The 27,969-nt window shown below is 45.9% G+C and overlaps 1 protein-coding gene across 1 annotated transcript in view; it reads right to left on the bottom strand.

Annotated features, from left to right (window-relative positions):
- The window catches only part of GRM4 (glutamate metabotropic receptor 4), a 278,227-nt gene that overhangs the window by 22,567 nt on the left and 227,691 nt on the right, over positions 1-27,969 (bottom strand). Inside the window, exons 7-8 of the mRNA XM_066623017.1 lie at positions 23,673-23,809; positions 22,139-23,074 (exon numbers count right to left, since the gene is read on the bottom strand). Of these exons, the coding sequence (XP_066479114.1) occupies positions 22,139-23,074; positions 23,673-23,809 (1,073 nt within the window). The remainder of the gene's footprint in view (positions 1-22,138; positions 23,075-23,672; positions 23,810-27,969) is intronic.

Below are 27,969 nucleotides of genomic sequence, written 5' to 3' on the forward strand. Positions count from 1 at the left end.
TTGAGTGGCTTCCCACCTTGGATATTGGGTGTGCTACAATAACAGAGGTCAGCTTTTTCCAAAGACTACTTCCTCCACTTCATTGCATGCCAAGCTGGGGTCACAGAAAGTTATTTTCGTGTCTTTAGGCTCAACCTAGAAACTATTCCAGACTTCTCTTCTATGAGGAAGCAGAGTTACTGGTATATCTCTGTTTAGCAGCGGGGTTGGTTCAACAAGGTCAGAAGAAGAAGCGGAATGTGCATGGGCTGAATATCCGTGGGGAAGCAGCAGCATGCTCGCTGCTGACAGATTTCCTGACATTCTGCAGCACTCTTTTTACACCGCTTAGTTTCAGCACACCTCCACAAGGCATGCAATCCACCCCCCACCATCTCAACCGCTCCATGAAAAGGAGGGGGCAACAAATTGCTAATTGTATTGCTTACAAAAGGGGATTCATGTTGCGATGACTGCCGCATTATCTCCCCCTGCCAGGCACCAATCAGGTTGTCAGTGACAACTAATTCACCAGAAAGATTCAGAAACAATTGCACGCATCATTGGGAGGAAACGGTTGGACGGATTGGCTGCCAACTGTAGGGCCAATGAGGAGGAAATCGAGGTGTTCTTTTTGTAGGCCTCAGCCAGGACATTATTCAGTTCAGACAATATGACCTAGAGGCAGGGTGCCAAACGACAAATTTATACCAGTTGAGGTTTTGAGTCATTACACCTTTACACTGAAGGCCTGTCCAGACAATCATTTTACTGTGTCACAAATGGGCAGTTGTTACTCAGTCTTGGATCCAAAAGTCTTTCCCACCACAGCCAGTACATCTGCTGTCTTTTTCCCATCTAATGCATCAATTGTGGGTAAAAATCATTACACTGCCCCTTCCTCAAGGCATCACAGACTGATGTGTGCAAGGACAAGATTTGGGGCAGGATGAAATCTCCTCTTCCCAGTCGGGTGACATTGGGCCCCTACGCACATGCGTGCATGTATGTGCTTCCCTTTGTGGCAAATGGCTTGGCTGTTTTGCTTGCGCCATCTGGAAGCTATTTTTCCTACAGACCCACCTTCTGCAACGCACACAATGATGTCCAGAATTTCGCAGATCTCTCTTCACGCTGAAAAGTGCTCAAGACATGAAAAATACCCATCCTACTCTTAATGTGGCATATTTCCTCAGATATGCCAATATGCTTCAGACTTCATTTGATACATTAGTGATAGGGAGAAGATATGAAACAGCTTGCAAAATGCAGCATGGAATTTGAGAGCGTGCAAAGCATCTCAATTCTCAATTCTCAATTCTCAATTCTGATTACAGAGAACTGTAATCAGGGGTTGGTTAAAAGTTTTCTGATGAATCATCTTTCATATATATTTGGGGCAGGAGAGAGAGATGCTTCCAATTTTCTTTCAGGAAAGTTGTGTGTTTTAGGTACACCACCGACAGATTCACCTCACTGCACACCTCAAATTGCAAACCGAAGATGAAGCTGAAGCTTCATTCTCTCTTCTGCGGCTTGTTCACGGGAGAAGGAGACTATGTTCTCCTTAATCCAGACAGCTACACTGCACCAGTGTCTCTTGGGAACTGAGCCAGGACATAGGCAATGCAATCTATCAAAACGCAATGCTCATCAAACAGAACAGAAAACTATCTGAAACTATTGCACTGCAACAGTGACTGTGCTCTAGAATGAAAATATCCTGCAGTCAACCCCAAAAAAATGTTGCTTTTGAGTGCATCAAAATCAATACTTTTCTGACCAGTTTTTGAAGTATTGATGTTTCTGTTTTAATTTGATTTACAGAGTTTGTTTACACCTAAGCTGCTGAAATGCTTCTAAACTATCAGCATCAGACATTCCTTGTTCTCTGAGTGCAAGGAAGAACTTAACAAACGCAAGGAAGCAATTAATGACTAAGGGCCCCATTCTATCCAACTTTCCAGCAATGTTCCCTTACTTTGAAGAGGCCTCTATGACTGCCCCCCACCAGCACAGAATGCAGCACACGCCCCTTTGGCATGGCTGCACCAGTGCTAGAAAGTTGATAGGATTGGGCCCTGAGCCTCTGTGGTTAACAGCACTTTCAGAGAAGTGATCTGGACTGTGCTTATAGCGTGGGGATCCAGTTCAGGCAAGACAGAAGAGGGTGCAGAGCGCTCAGTCGGCAGCCGTTGTGGACGTGGCAGTGCTCCCTGTCACTGTTCTACCCACTGGAGCAGGTAAGGCAGGGTCAGGGAGGGGGTGAAAAGGGGGCAGGGAGGCTGCAAGAGGGGGTGGATCCAGTGGTGATCGCACATGCTGGGTCCTATACCCTCTTTTTCAAGTCTCTCCACCTCCTTTGTCTCCTTGGACTTATACCAGAGAAATTACAAGTCACTGGCACAGGTCCGAGGAGACCTATAGTGAAGTGGGAGGCTTATAGAGGATTGGACTCTAAGAATTATTATTCTTGGATTGTGGACAGGGAAAACAGAGGCTGAGAGGAGGTGGCTTGCCTAAGGTCACCAAGAGCACAATCCTAACCAACTTTCCAGCACTGGCATAGCTGAGCCAGTGGGGCATGTGCTGCATCTTGCAGTTGGGGGGCAGTCACGGAGGCCTCCTCAAGGTAAGGCAATGTATGTTCCCTTACCTCAAAGTTAAATTGCCCTTACTTCAGTGCTGGAAAGTTGGGATTGTGCCCCTAGTAAATTCAAAGCAAAGGTGAGAGTCAAACCAGGGATGTCCTGATTCATATCTCAGTGTCTTGGCCACTGCTCCACACTTACTCTTATACAAAGTCAGACCAGAGTAAGCCAGTATTGTCTATATCAGGGGTGTCAAACGTAATGCCTGGGGGAGAGATGTGGCTTGAAGAAGCTCTTCATTTGGCCCTTGGGCTCTCCTAGAACCACTACCAGCTGCTCTCAGCTGCTGAGGTGTCACTGAGGTGCTGAGGTGTCATTGCTGCAGTGGCATAACTAAGGGGGTGCAGGGGGTAGCAGTTGCACCGGGCATCAAGCTTTAGGGGGGCAATGAGCTGAGCTTGACACTAGTGACCAAAATTGTGAAAATCTTGGTATGTATGAATAATATCATCCTGTTATATATCATTGGAAAGGTAATTTAATGCAGAATGCAATAAAACACACCCCATTGGAACATCCATATTCTATCAAAAGCTATAGCCAATTCAGCAGAAAATGAAAACACAATTGCCTTAAGGAACTAAAAGTGGATTTTCTTAACTCCTAACTGGCCTATGACCGATTGTTCCGAGAGCCAGTGGCATATTATTGTTATTGACATGTTGCAATGACATGTTATCATGATACAGTATGAAACCAATAAGGTGTTAATAAGAGTCAGCTCTCATTTCCATGTATCATAATACAGTTACCCCTGCTAACTGGGTAAAAGGCACTTTTTCAGGTGGTGCCCCTCTTATATTTAGCAAGGGGAGAATAACCATCCCTCTTCACCCCAGCACAGTGTCTCGAACCTATCAGGCACAGTTTTTATTCATTTTCTTAATTAATTTGATTTTGTCTGGGTGGGGCCACAAATCTTCTTTAACCCCAGGTAGCAGATAGGTAGCCTTAGCTATGCCACTGACTGGGGGGGGGAGAGGCAGCAGAGCAATTAGGTGGCAAGCTGCTGGAGGAAGGAGGTGGGTTTCTCCTCACCTTTTAAAAAGCCCTGGTGTGACGTCACTTCCAGTTATGAAATCACTTCTGGGGCAACATTTTGAGCTTGGCATCTGGCTACACGATCACTAGCTATGCCACTGCATTGCTGAAAGGGCAGCCTGCATGATATGATCAAGATTTGCATATTTTCTCTTCTGTCATTTGCAGCTGATGAGTTCCTAACTGAGAAAAAAAAAGCACTTACTACTGGTCATCATCTACTTAATGACATCATTTCCTGCATAATGACATCACTTCCAGCCCTCAATAGGTATCAGCCCTCAATATTGTATTCAGCCTGCTGTATGAAACAAATTTAGTACCCCTGGCCTACAATGAAGGGAAGTTCCTTTCCAGGGTTTCAGACAGACACTTAACCAGCCTCCCTGGAGACACCAGGGATTGAACCCGGCATCTTTGGCATGCAAAGCTGCAGCCTCATCTAGGTCTACTATAATGCAAATCACTTTACTCTGCACACAATCACCGGGTTCTTGTCTGCCATGCCATGCTTCCTTGAGTTGCCAGAACTTGGTAAGGCCCAACTGGGCCAAGGCCATTCCAATATGTACCTGGGATTCCAAAAGTGTCCTTGTCTGTGTCCAGTTCTTCCTGCCTAATGAAAACTAGCACATCAGGGACAGAGCTTCTGAGTGTCCTTTCTCTTACCTGTGGATCAGTTACCACTTATGTTGCTGTTGTGTGGAAGCCAGAGATGTTATGCTTACGCGTGGTAATTGACCTATTTCCCCCCCCCAACTGTTTCAGCTTAGCATGAATCACAGAGCAAGGAATGCTGTGTGCAGGAATTTTTAGTTTTCGTTTCAGAGGGACCCAGAAACGGAGTGCAGGAAGCTCTGGGCAAGTGTCCAACCTTTGGAATCAGCGTAAGGTAACCAAGCAGAGTCCTTAGCAGAATGATAACGTTTGTGGCTCACATGGTAAAGCTTGCTTCAGGGAATGGCTACTGTCATTTTATTTATTACCATGCTCTAAATTCTACCTTGCCACAGAATTTTCCTAAGTGGCTGACAATAAATTAATAACAAAAAAAGTATAAAAACAGTAAAAAAAAAAAAAAGGCAAGCCCCAAAATTCTGTTAAAGCAATATAAGATCTTTAAAACCAAAATTTCATGAGACCAATAAAAATAATGCAATAATTTTTAGCCATATTTAGCCATATTTAGCCAATTTTTAGCAGCCATAATCCCACAGTGCAATCCTAAACTTGTCTACTCAGAAGAAAGTCCCACCTTTTGCAAGATCAGGGCCTCTGGGGCTGACCTCAGGTCCCAGGCAGATGCAGACAGATTAGATCTTTATAGGGATAGCCCAAGCACCAACTCCTGTGCCTGAGGTGAGATAAGCTGTCACCACTGCCCCACTTTGCTTGCATGAGCATGCATAGGAAGTGCCACAGCATCCCCTTTTCTGCCCATCATCCTTGAGGGAGAAGAAAGCAAAAGAGAAAGCACATGAGGCAGTGGTGTTGCTAGGGGGGTGCAGGGGGTGCGGGCCTCATCGGGTGATGCGCCGGGGGGTGACATGCCCTGGGGGGAGGACATGCTAACTTCACGGCTTTTGGAGCTACCCTGCCATGCCTTATACTGTTGGATGCGGAATGGCCAGCGGAGTGCAATGCAAAAAACAGAACTGAAAAAGCTCCTTTCGTTCAAAGGTTATGGCCAAAAAACCGGAAAGAAAAAATGAATGGATCCCTATGAAAAGTGAGCATGAGCCGTATCGCGCGTTTACTCGTGAGTAGGCGCACTTGCCATAGTCCGTTGGAAAGGGCAGGCTGAGAGGAATCCAAGGACACCTGAATGGTCCCAATCCAATGAATGCAGCCCCCAAAAGCACCCGAGAAGGGGGTCCCTGCCTCCCAGCTGCCCTATTGAGCTCTCTGGAAAGCAAAGCAGGCTCACATCGCGTTTACTCATGAGTAGGCAGACGAGCCTTTGGTGGTGGTCAGGCCAGGCAAAAGGGAATGTGAGGACACCAGAATGGTCCTGATCCAATGGAGCTGCTCCAGAAGGCAGCCCCCCCCCCAAAGAAAAGGACCAAAAAGAGGCTTCAACTGGTAAGGGGAAGTTTTCTATTTTACACTTGAAAAGCCAGGTGGGTCTTTGTATTGATATGCCTTAAACAGAAGAACTTTAAACTGGGCACTGGGGAGGGCTGAAAATCTCACTGATTCTTTGGGGGGGGGGGTTGTTATTGCAGGAAGACTACATAGTAAGGTCCATTGACCACTATAGGATTTACTTCTGAGTAGACATGCATAGGAGTGGGCTCACAGGCTGCAATCCTACCCACACTTTCCTGAGAGTAAGCCCCATTGAACAAAATAGGAATTTCTTCAGAGTAGATTCACTTGGTGGAACAGGACTGGCTTCCCCCTTATTTAATTATTTCTTTTATTTTAATTTAATTATTTATAATTATTTATTTTAATTTGCTTGATGATGTCACTTCTGGCCATGACATCACTTCTGGTGGGTCTTGGACAGATTGTCATTCTAAAAAGTGGGTCCCAGTGCTAAAAGTTTGAGAACTGCTGCAATAAGGTGTTAGTAAGTTGACATAGGTGCGTGACTCTACAAGTTTTCAGAAATCACTAAAATCGGGGTTTGGAGGAATAAGACCATCATGTTATATATCAATCAATGCCTAATTTCATGCAGAATGCAATGAAACAAACCACATTGAAATATCTGTCTTCTAACAAAAGGTACAGCCAAAAAACTAGTGGGGGCAGGGCGATGGTACATCACCACACCCAGCACCTGGGGTGTTGCCCCACCCACTACATGGGGTGATGCACAGGCCTCCTGCACAGGTGACGCGAATCCTAGTGACACCACTGACATGAGGAAAAAGACCTAGCTTTTAAAACATAGATCTAGCAGGAAGAGGAGTTGGCAGAGTTGACAAGAAGGGGCAGTGGATAAGTGGGGGACTGGGTGAGGCAGCTGACAGAGGCCATGAGGCAGTGCAGGGTGCCTGCACCATCTCCACTAATCCACCCGTTGAAGCAGTTGCTTCACCTGTCACTAGAAGTCCCCCACATCTTTAAAGCCTTTTCACCCTCTGAACCGCCTGCGTGGTTCATCTCTGACATCCAACTATTCAGGGAGCAGGCGAACATACACATTTCTCTTGAGTACATGCATTTTCTTTGGAAAACACTTCTCAAGACCCAGGCACTATCCTTCATGTCTCTGTAGTCCAGTCTCTTGCTGCCTTATGGAAGGGTGCAAAATTCTATTCCTCTTATTTGCTCTTTTTTTTCCTAAGGCAATGTTTCTCAAACTGTGGGTCAGGACCCACTAGGTAGGTCACGAGCCAATTTCAGGTGGGTCCCCATTCATTTTAAAATTTATTTTTAATATATTAGACTTGATATGATATGTGACTGCATTTGGGGAAATGTTTCAGACCTGTACTTTTAACAAGCTACTATGTATATTCTTTTAACAATGATAGTAAATGGGACTTACAGCCCAATCCTATCCAGCCTTCCCTGGAAGCAAGCCCCATTGACTCTAATGGGACTTACTTCTGTGTAGACATGCATAGGCTTCGGCTCTCACTCCTGGGTAAGTGTGAGTAGGATTACAGCCTAGGATTGTTAAAAATTTTCCTGCTTGATTATGTCACTTCCAGTCATGACAACACTTCTGGTGGGTCCTAACAGATTCTCATTCTAAAAAGTGGGTCCCAGTGCTAAATGTGGGAGAACTACTGTTCTTAGGAAATATCTGTTAAGCTTTATCCACAGAGTCTTTAGCTCAGTGTATTTAGCCTTCTAGCATTTGTGTTTTGATAAGAAACTACACAAATATTCTTGTATCATCTTGAAATATAATTGCTGCATCTTACATATGGTTGTTTATCTGGTATTACTCAAGAATGACTTTTAAAAAAAAGCTTTGTTCTTGCATCTGTGTCAATTCACTGGGACGTAGTATAGTTATCATCAAAACAGCACTATGTGCTAACAGTAGCCTGGGCTTGGTATTATTTTGTTGCTATCACTACTTGGTTACTGGCAACATTTCTCCCATGTGTGTTTACTTCGTCAAGGAAAGAAAGGGCGCAATCCTAACCAATTTTCCAGCTCTGACCTAGCTACAATGCAAAGGAAAGGTAACAAACATGCCCTTACCTTGAAGATGCCCCCTTGACTGCCTCCCCACTGTAGGATGCAGTGCACGCCACATTGGCACAGTTATGTCAGTGCTGGAAAGTTGATTAGGACTGCACCCAGTTTCACATGGGTGTACTTTGCAAAAAATGGTCCTTCAAATGCATTGGACAGACTGGATTATTTGGAATTACTCTAAGTAATTCCTTCTGAATTTTGGCGTAAGTAGGAGAAAGTCTAAAAGTAATTCTGAACAAGACCATGTGCAGTTTGTAGCAGTTTTTTGGCTAATTCAGTTTGTGTACCTCATTTCACACTGTGTCACTGATAAGCACTTAAAATTAGACACATGACTGCATCAAAAGTCTTTTTGTGTAGTGTTTTACTGATGTACGAATTGCTGTATGGATTGCTCCTGGACAAAGGTGACTCCACAAATAGAAAGTTCATAGAACCATAGTTAAAATCACATCAAGGCTAACTCCCCCCCCCCTTTTTTGTGCAGTGTACACATATGCTTTGGTAATGTTCATGTGTGGGAGACACACAGGAATGAAGAGCTGCAGGAAACTGCAAACGTACAACATTCCGTACAACATTTGCCAATACATGATTCCCACTTCAGAAAAATAATTGTAGGTATCCTGGAGTTCCTAAAGCAGGATAAAATTCAGCTGAGCAGAATTTTGGAAGCATTTAACACACACACCATGATGGGGGAAAAGGGAGAAATATGGGACTCTGTGTCCTTTTAAAAATCTATCTTGTTATTTTTCTCAAATTTAGTTTGTGATTTCCTGCTGGGTCAGGTGTTATGACACTTGTAATATCATAGGAATTTTGATGTGCTTACGGCTCTAAAACAAATTGGATTTATGCTGAAAAATCATTTCCTGAAATGGTTTAATAAAATTTAATTAAAAAAGAGAAATACTCCTAATAGCGTACTGCCGAGATGGTTGTATTTGGAGACCTTCTATCACAGGCTCTGGGATATTGATAAAAGCAGAGGCAAGAAACTCCTCTTAATAAGCAGAGCTGGAGGAGGAGGAGGCACAGAGTGGATGCTAATGGGTTTGTGTAGGCAGCAGCCACTGTCATGATGCTCCCACTGGAGTATTTTCCAGTGCTTTCTATTTTAAACAATAATGTTGCCTCCTTTGAATAACCAAAGGCACAGCATAACGTTTCAAGGGCAGGGACTGCTATATCTCGAGGCAGCCTCTATGTAGATGTGAATATTCTCATGGTAGTGGTTCAGTCTCAGGATGGAAAATTTGCCTCTTCAATTTTTGTGGGTGATCACACACCTGACTGCAGAGAAGAAATGTATGTAGGTCCCTTATTCTGACATGAGTGGTAGCACTGATCCAGAAGGGCAACTGAGAGATAATCTAGACTAGGCCACTTGATAGGGCCTCTGGAGACCTTTCTTCTTCAAGGTTGTTGACCACCAGGCTGTATATTTCACACTAACCCACAATCTCCCTATGTTTCAAACAAAATGGCAAACACTGCCCCAGTGGCGTCGCTAGGGGGTGCGGGGGGTGCAATCCGCACCAGGTGACGCGCACGGGAGGTGACGCGCACAGGGGGGCTGACATGCTAAAATTGTGGTGCTTAGGAGTAACCCCATCATATTATATACTATTGGATGTGGAATTTCGAGCGTAATGCAATGCAAAAGCCCAGAGTGAAATATCTCATTTCTATCAAAAGTTATGGTCAAAAAACTGGAGAACAACAAATGCATGGATTCCCTATGGAAAGTGAAAGTGAGCCATATCGCGCGTTTACTCGCAAGTAGGCAAACTTGCCTTAGTCCATCAGAAAAGACAGGCTGAGAGGAATCCAATGACACCAGAATGGTCCTGATCCAATGAATGCAGCCCCAAAAACACCTGAGAAGGAAGTCCCTCTCTCCAAGCAGATGAATGTATTGAGCCCTATGGAAAGCAAAACTAAGCCTCATAGTCGAATTTACTCGCAAGTAAGCAAACGTGCCTTGGCTGGTGTGGAAGATCAGCTGAAGGAGAGTGCAAGGCTACCAGAATGGTCCTGATCCTATGCGGCTGGAGCTAACAAGTGCTCCAGAAGGCGGCCTCTCCCCCCCCCCCCCACTAAAAAGGATCAAAACGGAAGCTTCAGCTGATAAGGTGAACTTTTTCGAGACTCGCAAAACCAGGTGGATCCTGACAGTGATCTGGTTTAAACAGAAGTTCTTAAATTGAACTGGGCACTGGGTAGGGCTGAAAACCTTAATGATTGGGCGGGGGGTGTTATTGCAGGCAGGCTACAGGGGACATTCACTTGGTGGAACAGGGCTGGATTCTGCTTATTTAATTATTTGTTTTACTTTAATTATTTATACTTCTTTATTTTAATTTGCCTGATGATGTCACTTCCACCATAACATCACTTCTGGTGGGTCTTGCACAGATCGTCATTCTGAAAAGTGGGTCCCAGTGCTAAAAGTTTGAGAACTGCTGCAATAAGGTGTTAGTAAGTTGACACCGGGAGGGGTGTATGACACCACTAGTGACCAAAATCACTAAAATCATAATTTGGAAGAATAATACCATCATGTTATAGATCAATCAATGCGTAATTTCATGCAGAATGTGTTCCATCTTTGTTCTATCAAAAGGTACAGCCAAAAAACCAGTGGGGGCGGAGTGATGGTACATCAACACGCCCACCACCTGGGGTGTTACCTCGCCCACCTCATGGGGGGTGACGCGCTGGCATCCCATACAGGGTGACACGAACCCTACTGACGCTACTGCACTGCCACACTTATTTGGTGGCACACCAGTTGTCACCACCACTCCTCTTCCTCCTGCTCCCTGGATCTGAAAAGGAAGAGAGGTACAAAGAGCAAGTGCAGAGGAGAACAGTAAGCTGGAGTGCCAGAGCTTCCAGGGGAGTGGAAATAAGGTTTAAAGGCAAGTAGCAGGTGGATGGGAGAAGGGTGCCCCCAACAATCTGTCAGCTGAAATGACTGCCTGAGAGGGCTTTGTGGAGAAGCCAGTCCTGTGATTGCCAAAGGAGCATGACACTAAGGCTCAAATTACAGAGGGGAGGGGGCTGTGGGTATCTGGACCTTTCAATACAATCTTTTCCCACTGCCAAACAGTTTGTGCTCTCAGGAAGTTCTTCCTAATGTTTTATCAAAATACAGGTGGGACCGCCATATCCAAGGATTGTGTATCCACAGATCTGACTCGTTGTGGGTCCCCCAGACCATGTTGAGCCAGTCTTGGCCCAACCTGAGCCCTCCAGAGGTAACTGGAGCTGTGCTGTGGTCGCCTCCAGAGGGCTTTCTGAAGATTGCAAAGGCCACACGAGTCCACCTATGGCCTCTGTGGGCTTCAGAATGGCCTTTTCTGCCAAAGAAAAATGCTACTTTGGGAAATTGGAAGTGACATTTTTAAGCTATATAAGGCTTTCTGAGGCACACAGAAGCCCCTCAGGGTTTCCCTTGGAAACCGGAAGTAGCATTTTTTCAGCCAAAAATTCTGAAGCCCACAGAGGCCAGAGACCCCAAGCTGGAGAAAAGATTGGGAACAAGGCCTGTATTCATGTTTCTGCTGGCTGTGAAAAGTAAACTGTGACATATATGACATTGGCATGTGTATGTTCCTCTAAGTGACTTCAATGTGTGGTTATTTCCTTCATAGCACCCTCCTTGCAGATCACCGCAAACTTATTAACTTGCTGTTCAACGTCTTGTTACCTTTTGGTTGCTCCTAGTGAAGACATTAATTGGAATTTTGGATTTTATTTTCTAACGGACAAACAAGGTCACCTACAATTTTTTCTTAATGTTTCCATTGGCTGACTTTCAGCCCAGTCCTAACTATGCTTTATGACAGCAAAACAGAAGTCTTGCTGTCATAAATGGCCATATGGAGTTCACTATGTATGCTTCAGGCAGCCATTTTGGAATGGCTGCTGCAAACTGCAGTGGTGTCGGTCGCCCACTGGCACAGCCAGCTATATGCAGGACCACAAGGAAAGCTGGCAGGGGTGGTGAGTGGAATGGGGTGGGGAGGGAGAGGAATGGAGGAATGTCCAGGCAGGGAGGGGGTGGGTAGGAGGCAGAATGGGGTGGAAGAGGTCGATACTGGTGGGCATGACTTGAACCAATACCCTAGTCCAGTGGTTCTCAAACATTTTAGCATCAGCCTCCACCTTTTAGAATGACAATCCTGACCTACAGTTTGAGAGCTCTCCTAGCCCATTCCTTTCCTCATTCCTTCTCCCTTACTCTCCTCAGATGTACACCAGCACATCTCCTCAGATGTGCACCATTTTTGGTGCAGTTCTGAAGAGACCCATTGGGGCAATGGAGGATTGCCTCGGGGTAAGGGAACAAAGACACCTCCATGACTGGTGCCCCATAGGATGCAGTGCATGCTCTATTGGCGTGGCGTGGGTGGGGGTTCGTTAGAACTTGGTTGTATTTCTCTTTTCCTTCTCTCACAATACGAGAACTCCACAGGGTCTTGGGTGACTTGGAGAGAGTCCTCCATTATTCCTTTCATTATTTATTATCACTGGGGCCTAGCTGAAGAAACAAATAGGATAAAGGCAGCACTGTTAATTCCCTCCCCCTTGCTGTATCTCTGAGACCACAGGCAATAAACAGTGGAAGAGACAATGACGCTGCTATTTGGTTTCTGACTTATCGGCACAGGAAATTGTCTCTTTCTTTAGATCCTCGGTTATTGCTATTTCTGTAATCCACTGGGATCTGTTAGGATAAGAGGCTTTTTTGAGAAAGGGCTTGGGGGACTTGTTAGAATAATCTGCTGCCTCTCCGTAAAGTTGTAGATAGAGGGTAGGAAAAATTAATAAAATAACACTGAGATCTCATCAGTTGCTCCCTCAGGAGACAACAATGAGGCAATTTCACTCGGGCACACAGATCAAACAACACTTCTGCACAGATACTATGAGAAGACACACAGGGTGTATTTTCAGCTCCTGGCAGTGCGCTGCTTCTTATAAGAGGGCATGTGAGCTCCCCCACCACCCACACACACAAACCTTGAGGGCTTTCTTAAGGGTGCCAAGATAGAAGGCTGTCAGCCCAGGGAATGTAATAAGCTTTGTACTACAGTTGCACTGTGAAGCTGCAGATGAGCTCCAAGGTTCCATTTACACTGTATAAAGACAATAATAGCTGTGATACCTGCCTTGAATATTTCACATTCTCCTTCAGCAGGAGGCATACAAAAATGTTCTTGTACTGCTCGATCTTGAGAGGAAAGAGGCAAGAAGCAAAATCTCATGGGTTTCCAGGCTTGATATAGGAACCCAACCTGTTGTTATTAACTATGGTTGCCTTTCTCAAATGACCACGTGTGGTAGAGATATTCCAGATTTGATCTGGGTTCCTAAGAAACATATTCCCAATTTTCCTCACATTTGTCAGCAATTCAATGACAAGATCTACTCACATCCATTGTTATACATACCCAACACTGATAAGTGAAACATCTTTACATACCTCAAGAAAAGACCATGCCCAAGTGTCAGAAGATGAACCTTTGGGAACATCTCTCTACCATTCAGTAGATACCCTACAAGAACTTCTCAGGTCTCCTGAATGCCCTGGACATGCAGGTCTATGGATCATACACCATGGATCAAAACTAATAGCTTTCCCCAAAGAAGTAACTTCTCTCCTTGTTAATAGAAAATTTGATGTTTCTCATTTTGACCCTCATTTAAAGGTATTTGTTCCTCATCTCTAATTTACAAGAGCTCCTGTCTTTTTCTCTCAACAGAGAAATGCTTAAAATACATTGAATTTCTTTCTTTCTTTCTTTCACTTCAGCTCAGCTTTAATGCTAATCAATAGACCATTTTGAATTTGCAAAAACAAATGATCTCTCTCTCTCTCTCTCTCTCTCACACACACACACACACACACACACACACACACACACACACACCCTCTATTTTGGCACTCACAGTATTCTAGGACATGTGGTAGCCCTAAGAGTGGCATGAAAGTACCTTTGCCTACAGAAAACCGATGCAACATTACAACCCTGGTGTTATCACTGCATCTGCCTGCTATGATCATGTGAACATCTCACATACAAGTTAGCAATCTCAGTGACAGAGTAATGATGTTAGAACTACAGCTGAACATGGCTATGCATAAAAAGGTCTTTCTGTGATAGATATGCACCAGTCTAGCCTAAGAGTGATGTTTGTAACTCAGACATCAGCCATTTGTAATTTAAAAGAGAAATGAGATCAAGACGTTCCTGCTACCTGGAAAATGCCAAAGCATGAACACATACTCTAAAGAAGCAAACTGACTGTTTGGAACCCTTCTGGGTTAATTTGTGGAGTCAGGTAGGAAACATACAATGTAAAAACATAAAAAGCCCCATAAAGAGAATGCTGATGTAAAGTCATGGAGTGAGTTTTTGAAGTTACATGATACTTGGCTACCCATGTAACTTTCTCAGAGGCAAATTCATGAACAAAATCTGATGGGAACTTTATACAGCATCTTATTTATTTCCCTTTATATCCTGTCTTTCACTTCACTTGATTCCAAGGTGGCTATCTTGCTCACAGCCCAATCCTAACCTGTGCTGGCACAGCCAGGCCACATGGCCTGCACTATAGCCAGTGCAGGTTAGGAGGTGGCTGGAGGTCTCCTTGGGGGTAAGAGAATATTTTTCCCTTTAGCCCTAATAATACTCCAGCCTGCCATATGGCAATATGACTGACATAAGACCAAGCAGGCTGGTGTAATGCTGGCCAGGTTGGGAAGGGAGTTAGGATATGGTGGAGGAGGCCTCCGCCAATCCCACCCTCCTGCCAAGTTCCTCTCTCCCCACCCAGATACGCCCCGCCCTTGCCACCCTCTCCCAGTCCAGAGCAATTTGGCAGCATAGTTACATCTACCGGCAGCTGGGACTCTGAAAACAGCCACAGGAGGGCCTCCCTGCCAGCAATGCCTACTCACGCGGTGTTGTGGATGTGCTTTAAGGCACATTCACGACACCTTTGGCCAATGCAGGGACCGCTGCACCAGCAGAGACTCAAGGCAGGATTGTGTTGTCAAACTCTTCGCCCTACCCCCACCAAGAAGTTACATAAATAGCAAATCCCCTGACATTTTCACATGTGCACCAATACACTGGATCACTATGCAATACAGTCCAGTGAGTACCCCCCTTCTTCTCACTACTAGCCATTTAAACATTTTCTGAATGAAAATTGCTGGGAACTCACCTCTCACTGAATTCCACAGGATTCAAGGAATCAGATAACTAACAAGGTTGAAACTAGACTTGGAAGCAAACAAAAGTCTTACAAGGTTTTTCTGGGGGGGAAACCAAACAAAACACCAAAGTATATTGGGGAACAAATGGTTGCCATTTTAAATGAGTCTCAAAAAAAGTAACTGCAGAGTGTATTTTATACCACTGTATTGGCACAAAAAGATTAAAGTGTTCAGAGAATATCAAACATTCATTCTTACAAAACAGATGCTGACAGAAATAGAGAAGTTCCTAGTGGGACATGCTTGCAGATCCTACAAAAAGCAATTGGCCTGTTTGTTTTAATGCAAGTTTCCCCTTAAAATTTCAACCCAAATTCCAGTGGAGCTAGAATTTGATGGCCACTTGAGTTTCAAGCCTTTCTGTTTATGCCTATCATCCACAGTAATAAGTAGCCTGACTTCACAGCAGCTGGGTGACAATTGCATCAAGCAAGCATGACTATCTTCTGAAGAAGTTTATCTCTCCCTGGAAGGAAGGTGCCCTGGTTGGCTCCCTGAAAAAGGTAGTCTGTTCCTGGCTGCAGGGAGAACAGAAATCCCCTACAAGGAGGGTTGTAGTGTTAGCTCCAAAGGGAACTAGCAGCATTTCTAAGCATGACCCTCTAATCAGCCTATTAGCAACCTAATAGAAGAAGAACCCTCCATCTGATGAGCCCCCAAAGTGAGGTAAATCTTCTTACCAGATTCAACTTGACAGTTAGCTTTTGGCAGCCCTAAATTATCCCATGACAAGAAGCAGTGAGGAGGTGAGCAACCTTGCACATAATCTACACTCATTATCATTTCCATCTTTATTACCCACAGTATGCCGAGCACATTAAACTAGCTGTAAGGGAGCTTTTGTTTTTTGAAACAATTTCTTAAGGAGCCTGCTTTCTTGTTAGCATCTCCCCTGGCAATTCATCAAAATGGAAAGTCTGCCAAAGGCTCTATTTATTTCCTTTTAATTCTCCTGGCGTTTTTCAGCAGACCATCCAAGACTGGCATCAGATGTGCTCTTGGACTGTGATGTTGTTCCAGAGCTGAATGAAGTTGATATCCAGAATGAAGTCTTTATCACATCGATAAGGAGGTTCTGTCAGGGCAAAGAGATCTCATCAAAGAGATCTCATGGCATTTCCTCAGAAAGTTAGACTTTGACTTGATGTGCCCATACAGTGATTTTGGGATTTAACCTGAAGCTGACTGAGGGCCCAATCCTATCCAATTTTCCAGTGCTGGTGCAGCCATGCCAATGGGGCATGCACTGCATCTTGTGGTGGGGCAGCAGTCACAGAGGCCTCCTTAAGGTATGGCAACATTTGTTCCCTTACCTTGTGGGACCAGTGCTGGAAAATTGAATAGGATTGGGCGCTAAGGCTTCGATCCTATACACAATTTCCTGGAAGTAAGTCCCACTAAATACAATGGGCCTTATTTCTGAGTAGACACACCTACAACTGTGGTGTTAGAACCAGAACCTGTATTCAGCGCTAGAGGCAAAACAATGAACAAGAATCTTTCTGAAGATCTTTCCTTTATTCCACTGCTAAGTGTTGAGGCATGAGGTTTTTAGGGGTCTGCGTGCAACATGATATTTGGGCATCCCTCAAAATGTCAAGCATGATTTCTCATATGTACACCCTGTGGCAAAACTGCATTTACTCTGTGTAATATGTCAGTAATATGGAGTAATCACACCTTGCTCCTACACATCTAGGATTGGTGGTAAGGGATTCCAGGTCACAGCTGCTTGCAGGCAAACCTGAACCCAGCACTTATTTTTGAAACAAATTCACTGAACTTGCCATTCTCTGAGAGGCATAAATTTGAATGGCTGAGACAATTTCCCAGGCAGCGGCTGAATCTGTAAAAGCCGAGCACATCAGGGGCATACCTAGTGCACAGCTCCTCTAAATACATCACATTGTTAAGTGTCACATAGCCAATATAGAAAAGAGACAGAGACACCATAGATACCACAGAGAAACAGATAATTACTATATCAGGCTCTATTTTTCTTTTTGGAGATCGTATCTCACCCACACTGCTCACAAAATGACACTCCTAAAGGATAGCGCACATCCAGAGTAACACACACACTCACAGCAATTGAGAGTGTTTCATTCCATTCTTTCAAACTGAATGCCATGAGCCACGCATTGTGATGTGAATAGACCTCCTTCTCTGTTACTATTCTACATAGATACCTGCAAGGATTTTTGTTCGGAGATGTTAATGACCCCACACTGAATAGCAAAATGAAGATGAGCATCAATGGTAATCATATCCTGCTGATACGCACCCCTCTTCCTAAAAAAACATGCACCATATTTCATGGCAAAAGGATGAATAACAACTACAGATCTTTGAAAGAAATATACTCTGCATTTTGTCATATGCTCCTCTAGGGCAGTTTCAGCAGGGCTGGCCTGACTGCACAAGCCATCCAGGTGAGTGATTCGGGCAGCAACTTTTTAGGGGAACATATGAAGCAATGTGCAACCTGAGAGGTGCACTCCAAGACCCTTTACAAAGTCACTGACAATCCAGGGGCATAAGTCTCAACATTACAAAAATTGGGAGGGGGGAGCACCTCTTGGACCACATGATGCAACTTTTTGGGGCAGTACCTTTGGGTTGTTGGATGCAGCAATGTGACAGCAACAGAACAGCTTCTGTTCTTATCTCTTGCTTCCTGTGTAGCATCTAAAGGAGGCACATACAAACCTCTCCCATGGTAACAGCTGCATAATTGAAACAATTACACATACTTATGTGCAGCTCAACACTCTGCATGCCTACTTGGAAGTAAGCCCCATTACTAACATGAAGGGGAGAGGGAGTTCTTGAACTGCAGTCAGACCCATATACCTTATTATTCTTTGCATCACTGGAGTGGCTTCCCAGATGAGGAAGCTGCTGGCCTGTTTGTTTCTGTGACCAATTGCCATAAATGTAGCTGGCCAGAGGACAATATTACCACTTCCAGCCCAGTAGTTGACCAATGGCACAAGAAGGCACTGAGGTTCCACCTGGCCCTACAAAGCCTTAGATTCCGACCTGGCTCCTGAGTCAGAACAGGGTGTTGCTTGAGCAAAGAGACCAAGCTGCTCCAGGATGTCCTTAGCCACTTGCCCATCCTGTGCCATTCGGAATACTAGCCCTGAAGAGGAAGGTCATGCAAGGATTCCTGGAAGAGAACTTCCATGCCTCTAGCCTGAAATACCCTTAAAATCTCCTTTTCCTGATCTACTATGTTCTTATTCCACCATCTACCCACTGGAGAGGACTCCTTCTTCTGGTTAATTTAATCTGGACTGTGGTAAACAGAAAAGGCAGTCTCTCCTATCCCTGTGCCTAAAAGGAGGTCTCTGACCTATGCTGCTACCTGGCACCAGTCAGAGGCAGCATGCTGAGTCCAGAGAATTCCTCCTGCACACCCCACCCATTCCTACATTATCAACCCAAGAGTTGTGGGTGAGGGACAGGGAGAAGAGTGGCCACACACTAGTTGAACTGTGTCATCCCTCACTTGATTACTGTGTGGCTGGAATTTCAATTAACACCTGTGTGTTTTGGCAATGCTGAGCTCCGATGACGGATTCCACTGCCATGCAAGAGGCGGCGCTTCTTGCCACAACAGCAGCAGGCCTAGCAAATGAAATAATTCCATCATTCTGGTCACAAGCTCTCCAGGGTCTTGTGTTTAGTGGCAGATCAGGTTGTGCTAGAACGTGGTCCGGAGGAATCGCATTAGCTAATTCAATGTTAAACACAACTTGGCAGGCAGTGGCAAAGGGAGCACATTAAGCTTGATTCACAGCTGGTTTAGATCAGCTGCACGCCAGAGATGGTGATGCCTGTTTTGGCCCTGTTGAGAATCTGTCCCTTCATGCTCTATTAGCAATGCAAGGAAAGGCATTATTTTGGGCCCTGAGCATCTCTGACATAATGTGTTTTGGCATCTGTATAAATCTGTTGTAAATACAGGTTTATTAAGGAAGATGAGGATGTTGGCCATCGGCTACTGAGGCTGCATAAGCGTAATGGGATTGCAAGGGATTCTCATGCCAAACCCATCCAAATGGATCAAGGTCACACAGCACCAATCCCAAGGAGAGTAATCTCTGTTATTATCCAGACCAGTAGCCATATTCTGCAACAACCAATGAGGAGTAAATGTCTTTTCTTGTTACAATGTGGAGTTTCTTTTTTCTGATCTGTTTTAAACCAGGCAAAACTTCCTATCTGGAAGAACTGTTCCATTCCACGAACACATGTAATTTTGCCGAAGGGACATGTCCAGGATTCAAAGAACAACGCAACTATTTCTACATGCCGAAGGGAACTTTGGACATGTGTTGCTACAGCAGCAACTCTCCACAGTCCCATTCAAATTAATCTAGAGACCTCAATGAGATGGAAGCTTTTTCCTATACTTACAGCCCAATCCTACCTAAATTCTTATGCAACAGGGAATTTAGCAAGGGATTTTTGGCTGTTGGATATTTGTCCCCTTGTCCTGAAGTAAGCCCTAGCAGTTGCAACTGATCAACTCGGACCTGTGCTTGTGATATCTCTGGTGCAAGTTCACGTTGATCTGTGTAGGTGAATCAGGCTGGGGAAGGGGGGGTCAGGATTTGGTACCCACTGCTGAACCCACCCCCCTTAAGACAAATCTGCCAACCAGTGCCCCATCTTCTCCCTATTCTACCCTCCCTCTGTCCATTCAACCCCCTCCCCCTACAACACCCAACACCCTTGTCCTTGAGATCCATGCATCTGCCAGTTCCACTGCTTGGTATCCCCATGTTTGGTAGAACATCTGCACACTTTTTTTTTTTTTTAACTATTTCAGCTACATCTGCTGGTGGCCATTCTCTAGCTTCTCTGTTTTGCAAGATATATCGTACTTTTTGCTGCTCCAGTTTGCCTAGTAAAGGATGCCTCGCAGGGAAAATAGACCAGACCAAATGATGAAAATATCAGACCCAGGGCTCAATCTTACCCAACTTTCTTGGGTTAATGCAGCCCCAAGATAAGAAAACAGATGTTCCCTTACCTCGAGAAGGCCTCTATGACTGTCCATCATTAACATAGAATGCAGCACATGCCCCATTGGCATGGCTGCATCAGTGCGGAAAAACTGGATAGGATTGGGCCTCTATTCTGATGGGTGAAATTGTATATAACATGCTGGGCTGGCCATCAAAGGCAAGAAGGACACACAGGGAATTGTAGAAAATGTGTATGTCTAACAGACACAACTTCAGTTTAACATATTATGGGGTAAAGAAGCAATGCATGTAATTTGTTGGATTGTTCCTTTGGAAGGCATTAGTTTTTTAACATCTGGAAAGCACTGCTATTCACAATTCACCTCTGATCTATGAAAAAAGTTTGCTAAAACCAGGCAAGGATTACTTTAATTTGCAGCATGCTTGAGGATACCCTGCAGCTTATAAGTCAAGACAAGTGATATGTGCCCTCAGTTAACTCATTCTTTCTCCATTAATGAACATCTCTTGAAGCCAGGCCTGGCTACAGTTGTTACAGCTTTTGCTCCTAGTTCCATTGATCTTAGGGATGCTAGCAGCTGCCATCAACAGTGCATCCCCATTTCAAGTAGTAAGACTACTTGAGGCAATTCATCTGTACAGGGCTGGCTTTTCTGGGATTGGAGCTGCAGATACACACAGCTGTGGACCTGGTCACCACTATCAATGCCACACCTGTCCCCTGATCATGTTGATCTCTACCATTCTGCACCTCTGAGGAGAAGAATCATGATGCCAGTACAATGGAAAAGCCTGCACATTTGCACCTATGACTGGCTTAGAAAATCCTGCCATACTGTTTATGTTTTTGTGGCTCCTGATATTAGCAGTAAAAACCAGTGGGGCCAGAGGAGTTTAGGGAGGCAGCCAGATTATCTCATCACAATCTGTTACCCATTACCTGCAGCTTCAGGAATCAGAGTAACAAAGTCACAAATAAAAGCTATTCAGGATACTTACAACACAGTGAGAAAATTATGTGCTCTAATAGTAATGCTTCAGGATTTCAGTCAGAAGGACTTTCAAGATCCAGGAAGAGCTACAGAAAGCTCTTTCCATCTGCCAATCTGTAGTCCTGTTGGTCTAAAAAACTCTTTCTCCCTAGGGATTTTAAAACAACATTTTTAAAGCAACTGTCTCTCCCTAAGGATATGTTTCTGTGTACTCTATGTAAAGGTAACCCAAATTCTGTATTAAGAGTAGCCAAATTTAGGGCAAATGTGCATATGTTTGCTTATCTCGCATGATTTAATCTGCTTTAGCTAGCCTTGGAGGGGGGATAAGTGGTAATGCATAATACTGAAGCTCTACCATTTGAATGTTGCTTTAAACATTTACAAGTTTTTCCTTTGGCTTTTGAGAATTCATCATGCAGTACCATGTTTTCAGGTTTATATCTTTGATCATAAGGGTTAGAAGCACAGCATTTTAAACAGAAAAATCTGAAGTTCTCATGGTATTGCATTCTGTGCCTGATGTTTAAGTGTTGCAGAGTCACAGAAGTGCAGGATTTGTTAAGACTTGCTGTGGGCTACAATCTGTTGGAGACCTCTGCACTAGTCTATACGGTCTGCCTGACACAAAATGCTTAATATCAAGGAGACAGGAAAATGGGGGGGGGGGAGAGGGAGAGAGAGAGAGAGAGAGAGAGAGAGAGAGAGAGAGAGAGAGAGAAGGAAGGCACCACGATAAAAATCATAGCAGAAAGAAGGAGGGAAAGAAAATGTACAGAGAAAAACAGGGAAAAAGGCCCATAGGAGAGAACAAAACTGAGTCCAACAGAAACCAAAGGCAGGTACTGAAGGAAAATCCAACTTGAGTGTAGGAACAGGGCAATTTTGTCTGCACCCGGACAGCAGCCAAGCATCATAAAGCCAGCAGATTTGCACATACCAGAAATGTTTCATCAATTGCATCTGGGAAACAAGAGAGCATCCCCCCTTCTGCTCATGCTCCGTTACCTTCTCAGCTGACTGACTTGTCCCAAAGAAGATGGGAATGAAGGCTAACCAGACGATGCAGGTAGTGTACATGGTGAACCCAATGGGCTTGGCTTCATTAAAGGTCTCAGGAACCCCACGGGTCTTTATAGCATACACAGTGCACGTCACCATAAGCAGCATGCTGTACCCAAGCAAACAGATGAGGGATAGGTCAGAAATGTCACATTTGAGGACTCCCCGAGCAAAGCGGGGGTCCGTAGTCCGCTGGTCCTCATAGTCGATGACGGAGTGTGAGGGATCCACTATGAACCAGATGCAGACCCCCAGGAGCTGCAGGGAGATGAGGCTGAAGGTGATGGCCAACTGCGAAGCAGGACTGATGAAGCGTGGGGCACTAACCGACTTCTTGCCCTGCTCAAAGATACGGTAGATGCGGTTGGTTTTGGTCAGCAAGGCAGCATAGCTGATGCTCATGCCCAGCCCCAGGAAGACACGCCGCAGGGAGCAGGTGCCCAAGTCAGGCTCAGCTATCATTAGGAAGGTGGTAGCGTAACAGAGGAAGATGCCGGTCAGGAGCACATAGCTGAGCTCTCGCCCCGAGGCCTTGACGATGGGTGTGTCGTTGTAGCGCACAAATGTGACCACCACAAAGAGGGTGGCAATGATGCCCACAATGGCAATGAAAACTGGTACCACAGCCCAAGGGGAGCTCCATTCCAGCTTGACAATGGGGATGGGGATACAGCCAGTGTGGTTCTCATTGGGGCGCTCACTGAGGCGGCACACCTTGCAGTGGAACTCATCCTGCTGGTACTGGTATCCATCACAGCGCTCACAGTGCCAACAGCATGGGATGCCCTTCACCAGCTTCTTCCTTTCGCCCGGCCTGCATGGCTGGCTACAGATTGAGGTGGGCAACCGGTTGCCTCCGCCAGGCCAATGGAGGCGCTCCATCTGCACCAGAAAGAGAGGAAGAATCTCACTAACCAACATGAGCTAGCGCCATATGGGCTAAGCAAGGGGTGGGTCAGCATGACCCTCAGACTCTACAAAAACACTCACTTCTCATCCACACTGCACCCGGGACATGCTCTCAATACATTGATCTCTCCAGTTCACTAGCAGCCTCTGGTAACTAAGCCCTTGCCTCTGCCTTTTCCTTCTCTCTCAGCCCTGGATGGTTGAGGAACAACCTGGTAAACCTTTTAAGACTCACTTAATTCGACAGGAGTATCAAAGGATGTTCTTAATTCTCTCCCACTGAGATTGTTCTCATTTTAATTGTTGAATTAAGTTACGAATATAAGTATCTGCTTTCCAGCTACAATATGCTTTACAAAATTTGTCCTCTAACCTAACCACCCCCAATCTGGCCTATATTTGCTACCCGGGGTATGAGTCAGATTGTTGCACTGAAGAGGATCAGCAATAAACTAATGGCATCTGTGTGGGTACAAACAGGATGAATCAAGAGCAGTGGAGATTCAGAGAGAAAGGTGGTCTTCCTTCAGTGTCTAGGCAAATCCAGCACTCAGACAAAGAGCTTGCTTACTTTTAAGTTCAGGTGATCAGCCCAGTGCCCAATAACTTTGTATTCAGGAGTGGAGTTTTTGATCTGGTACTGGTAGATGTCATAGCGGCCTGGGGCATCTCCATTCTCATTGAATGTCACTGGGGTCCCGGCAATACCTGCAAGACACAAAGCATTAACTCTCAGAAAGAAAAGTATTGCTGGCAGTCATAGCACTAGGTTGCTGGTGACCCAGGCGCAAAGCCCTGCATTGGGCCCCTATGGCAATCTCCACAAGCCCCCTATCACTGCCATTGGTAGTGAGGTTTCAAGGGTCAGCCAGACTAGTCCTTTGATGGGTATGGGCTCCGGGCCAGTGTATAACCTGGTCAACTCCTGATGCCACCCCTGATGGCTATAGTGAGCTGTGTGAGCTCACTAAATTTAAGCACATTCAAGTTCTTCCAATTTCAACCCTTAAGCTTAATTATTCAGACTCTAAAGCTCCCACCAAATGGGACATAGGCTGCAATCCTATATTACTTACCTGGAAATAAGTCCCATTGAACTCAATGGGATATACTTCTGGATAGATATGCACACAATTGCACTGTTAGGCAGGCTTAAACTGGGGCAAGATTGTGCTCAAATGGGAAAAGTTGTTCCATGCCTCTTCCATGTGATCTTTCAGGAAATGCAATTTAGGGCGCAATCCAAACCCCATGCCCCATGCCTGGGAGGATCACAAACATGCCATAAAGCACATTTGTGCCTCTGTGTGAGTCGACTGGGCCAGAGGAGGGATACACGCTGGTCCGTGGAGGCCAGGTCCAACCTCTGTGCCGACGAAGACCAGTAAGTTCATACTGGTTGAGCTCAGCCGGCAGGAGTTGGGGGGGGGGTGTGTGGGGAGGGGGGGAGGAGGTGTTTCAGAGTGAGGCAGGGTGGGTGGTGAGAGCGCCAGTGGGTGGGTGAGTGGGTGGAAAGTGGGAGGCCGGGCCAGGATCTGGCTCTTAGGTCATATCCTAGCCCCATTCCTAGGGAGCACAGAGCAGCTTCAAGCTGCTTGGATCTGTGCTACCTCTTCAGATGGTGCAGATCTGAATAGACCCATTAGGGCTGCTGCGGCTCTCCCTGTGGTGAGGAGAATTTCTCCCCCTTGCCTTGAACCGGGCAACTCAATCCTAAGCTGTCTGGTGCGTGGGACTGCCATGAAACTAAAAATGACTGTTGCAGTATCCTGCATGCAACCAGGCAGCCTGCAGCGCCTCCTCCGGGGAAGGGGACTTTTGTCCCCTTTCCCTGGGTAAGGGAAGCAGCCCCGCAATGGGGCTACTTGATTCTACGGCAACTCTGGAGCAGCCACAGAATTGGAGAGTCCCATGTCAGACCGCACAATCCAACATAGGGCTCGGGATCCGGTGGAGCCAAGGTCCATCGGTCCCTCCCTCCTTCTGCCCTGCTCCCTCCCCCACCACGCCTCTTCCACGCCTTTGCCCACCTTCCCTCCACCTCCCCCCACCCCTGAACGCCTCTTCCCTGCCTCACCTCTCTGCCATCAGGCAGTCCAGGCAACTGCCTAGCAGTGGAATGTGAGCCCAGCACTGAAGCTGCTGAGCACAGGATCATGCCTGGCTAGCTCCAGCACTGGGCCCACAGTAAGGGCTCTCAAACATGCCTTATGGCATGTTTGCAACAGTGCATGCCAGCAGTGAGTCGGTGTACATGAATCTGAATCGAACCATCAGCCAGCCTAAAACTTGCGCTGGATACAAGCCTGCCTGTTCCAGCACAAGTTAGGATTGCACTGCCCATAGGTAAACCAGCCTTGCAAAATTGTTCAAGAAATGAACTAATCAGGCACTCCTTGTTGACTTTATTATTTATTTATTTATTTATTTGCAGAATTTATATCCCACCTTCCCACTCCAGAAAAGAGCACTCAAGGCGGCTAACAAATGAACTCCTACCCCCCAGCTCCCTTGAGATGTCAAACATATTGCCCTTCGGCAGGGTTGACCCACAAACCACACAACCTCGACCACACACTCCACTCAGTATTCAGTCACTCACACTTCACTATTAAATTATTACTACACACAACATCCCCTCTCATTGAACTCTCATACCCCCTGTCCCCCTCTAACAGAGCCAGAGGATTCCACCTTCTCCCCTGTGCCCCTCACACGGAGACAGAGGACACCAACTTCTCCTTGGGATCCTTGATCCAAGACCAAGGTTAACACTCCTGAATCACAACCAGAACTCACTCATAATACACCTCGTCAACCACCCACTCACAATTCTGCTTTCAGTCTCACATAAACCCTGATACTGACACAAAGCCTCCTAACCCCTTCCAGATATCCAATCATAAAAACAGCAAGGCACTGCATAAAAGGGGAGGGTATAAAGCTGGTGATCAGGGATCCAAGATCCACTCAGCAACAAGGGCCACAGCAGAGTCATAGAGTCTCCTGATCCACAGTCTTGATCCACTGGCAAAGAGCCACGGGCAAGAGCCATCTGTTAGTGGGAATAGATTCTCCTCTATACATAACAACATTGCTGAAGACAAGGGGCCACCTCTAGATTGGAAGTTAGCTAAAACAGCTCCTCTCAACTGAATTTCAGAGGCCAGCTTCCCAGCTATTCAGCTGGGTTGGTTCCTCCTCAGTGAGAATCTAGCCTACATTCTGATATGAAGTATTTAACAGCTATTTCTCTGCTTTCGGCAAGTAGAAAGGAGCATCAATCTTACATCCTTATGTTGCCAAGAGAAATTCCTCTGGCTGTTCTGCCCGCATGGTGATAATTCATATAATTAAATATTTGTGCTGGGCTGGAGACCAGAAGTTGCCTTCATGGATCGGGGCTTCTATCATGTTAGTGCTAGACACACTGAAAAGCCGTGTGTCATTTTTGCATGCAAGGTCTACATTTGCTTTGTTTTAAATCAGCTCCAAACGCCAATGTAAGACTTGCAGAGGCTGAAGCATGCATTTTGTCCCGTCCCCCCAATTCTCTCCTACATTAACAGCATTTATAAAAAGCAACATAAGGGTAATAGAGAGATTCATATGTAGCTGGTTGGAGTGATGTGTATGGAAACACCAGAAGCCTCTATCTGAGCAAATGTGTAATTTGAATACAAAACAAGTGACAGCCCAACAGGCACAGAGAGCGCAAATCTACAACAGTATTTTATCAGTTAAAATGTTTGGCTCTAACTGCATAATCTTGGGGTCAAACTGCACATAATTTTTAATGTGTCACTAGCCCCAACAGCCTTCATTTTTCTTTATTCAACAGCACTGATGAAAGTGTGTGTGATGCAGGCTGGTACGGTGGAATGGGGGGAGGGGGCTCGAACAGTTTCATACAGTGGGCCAAACTGCATTTATGATGGCTGCTGAGTATGGGCAGCCCAATCCTGAACTGCCCAGAGCTGAGGGACTCAGCAGCTCTCTGGCGGGCTCCCGCCGGATCCAGAGCTTCCCGCGCTACCGCGGAAGGCTCCTCAGGAGAAGGGGACATTCGTCCCCTTCCCCCAGGTAAGGAAAGCAGCCCCGCAATGGGGCTACTCACTTTAGCGGCGACTGTTTGGTTATCCATAAAGTGAAGGCGCTTGTGTAGGGCGCGCAGCCCTCCAAGAGTGCCTAGGATCCTGCAGAGCTCAGCTCCGTGGACCTGCCTCCCCCCCACCCCCTGGAACGCCCCCGACCACGCCTCCCCCCTCCCTGGAACACCTCCCCCACACCCCGACCATGCCCCCATTCCCCGTTCCGCAGCCCAGCGGTAGCAGGCACCGCCAAGCCGCAGAATGCGGGCGCCCACCAGGCAGTGGCTCAGCGCCAGCCAGAGCTGAGTCAGCTGCAGCGGGAGCCTGGAGGTAAGCCCCGCAAACGTGCCTTACAGCACATTTGTGACTGTGGTCCGTGCCGCAGAGGCGCAGCGCAGACCACAGGATTGGGCTCTGAGTGATGTCATTAAGCACTTTCTTTCCTCAGGAACTCATTATTAGCTGCAAATGACAGAAGATAAAATATACAAATCTTGATCATATGTTCAAGATATGAGAGAGCCCAATTATCACACAGGCCACTGTTTCAGCAGTGACATTTCAGCACAGCTCAGCAGCTGAGAGTGATGGCAGCCCTGGGAGAGTCCAAGTGTCATGTGGGACAGATAAAGAACTTCCGCGGGCCATATCTGGCCCATGGGTCATTTGTTTCCGCACTGTCCAATGAACACTCGAGACAACAGATATGGGAGAAAGGACAACTTTATTTCATGTTACCAAGAGAAGCAGAGGCTGAGACTTGCAGCATCCGAGGCA

The sequence above is a fragment of the Tiliqua scincoides genome, chromosome 4 (assembly GCF_035046505.1).
Source record: "Tiliqua scincoides isolate rTilSci1 chromosome 4, rTilSci1.hap2, whole genome shotgun sequence".
NCBI classification, from domain to species: Eukaryota; Metazoa; Chordata; class Lepidosauria; order Squamata; family Scincidae; genus Tiliqua; species Tiliqua scincoides.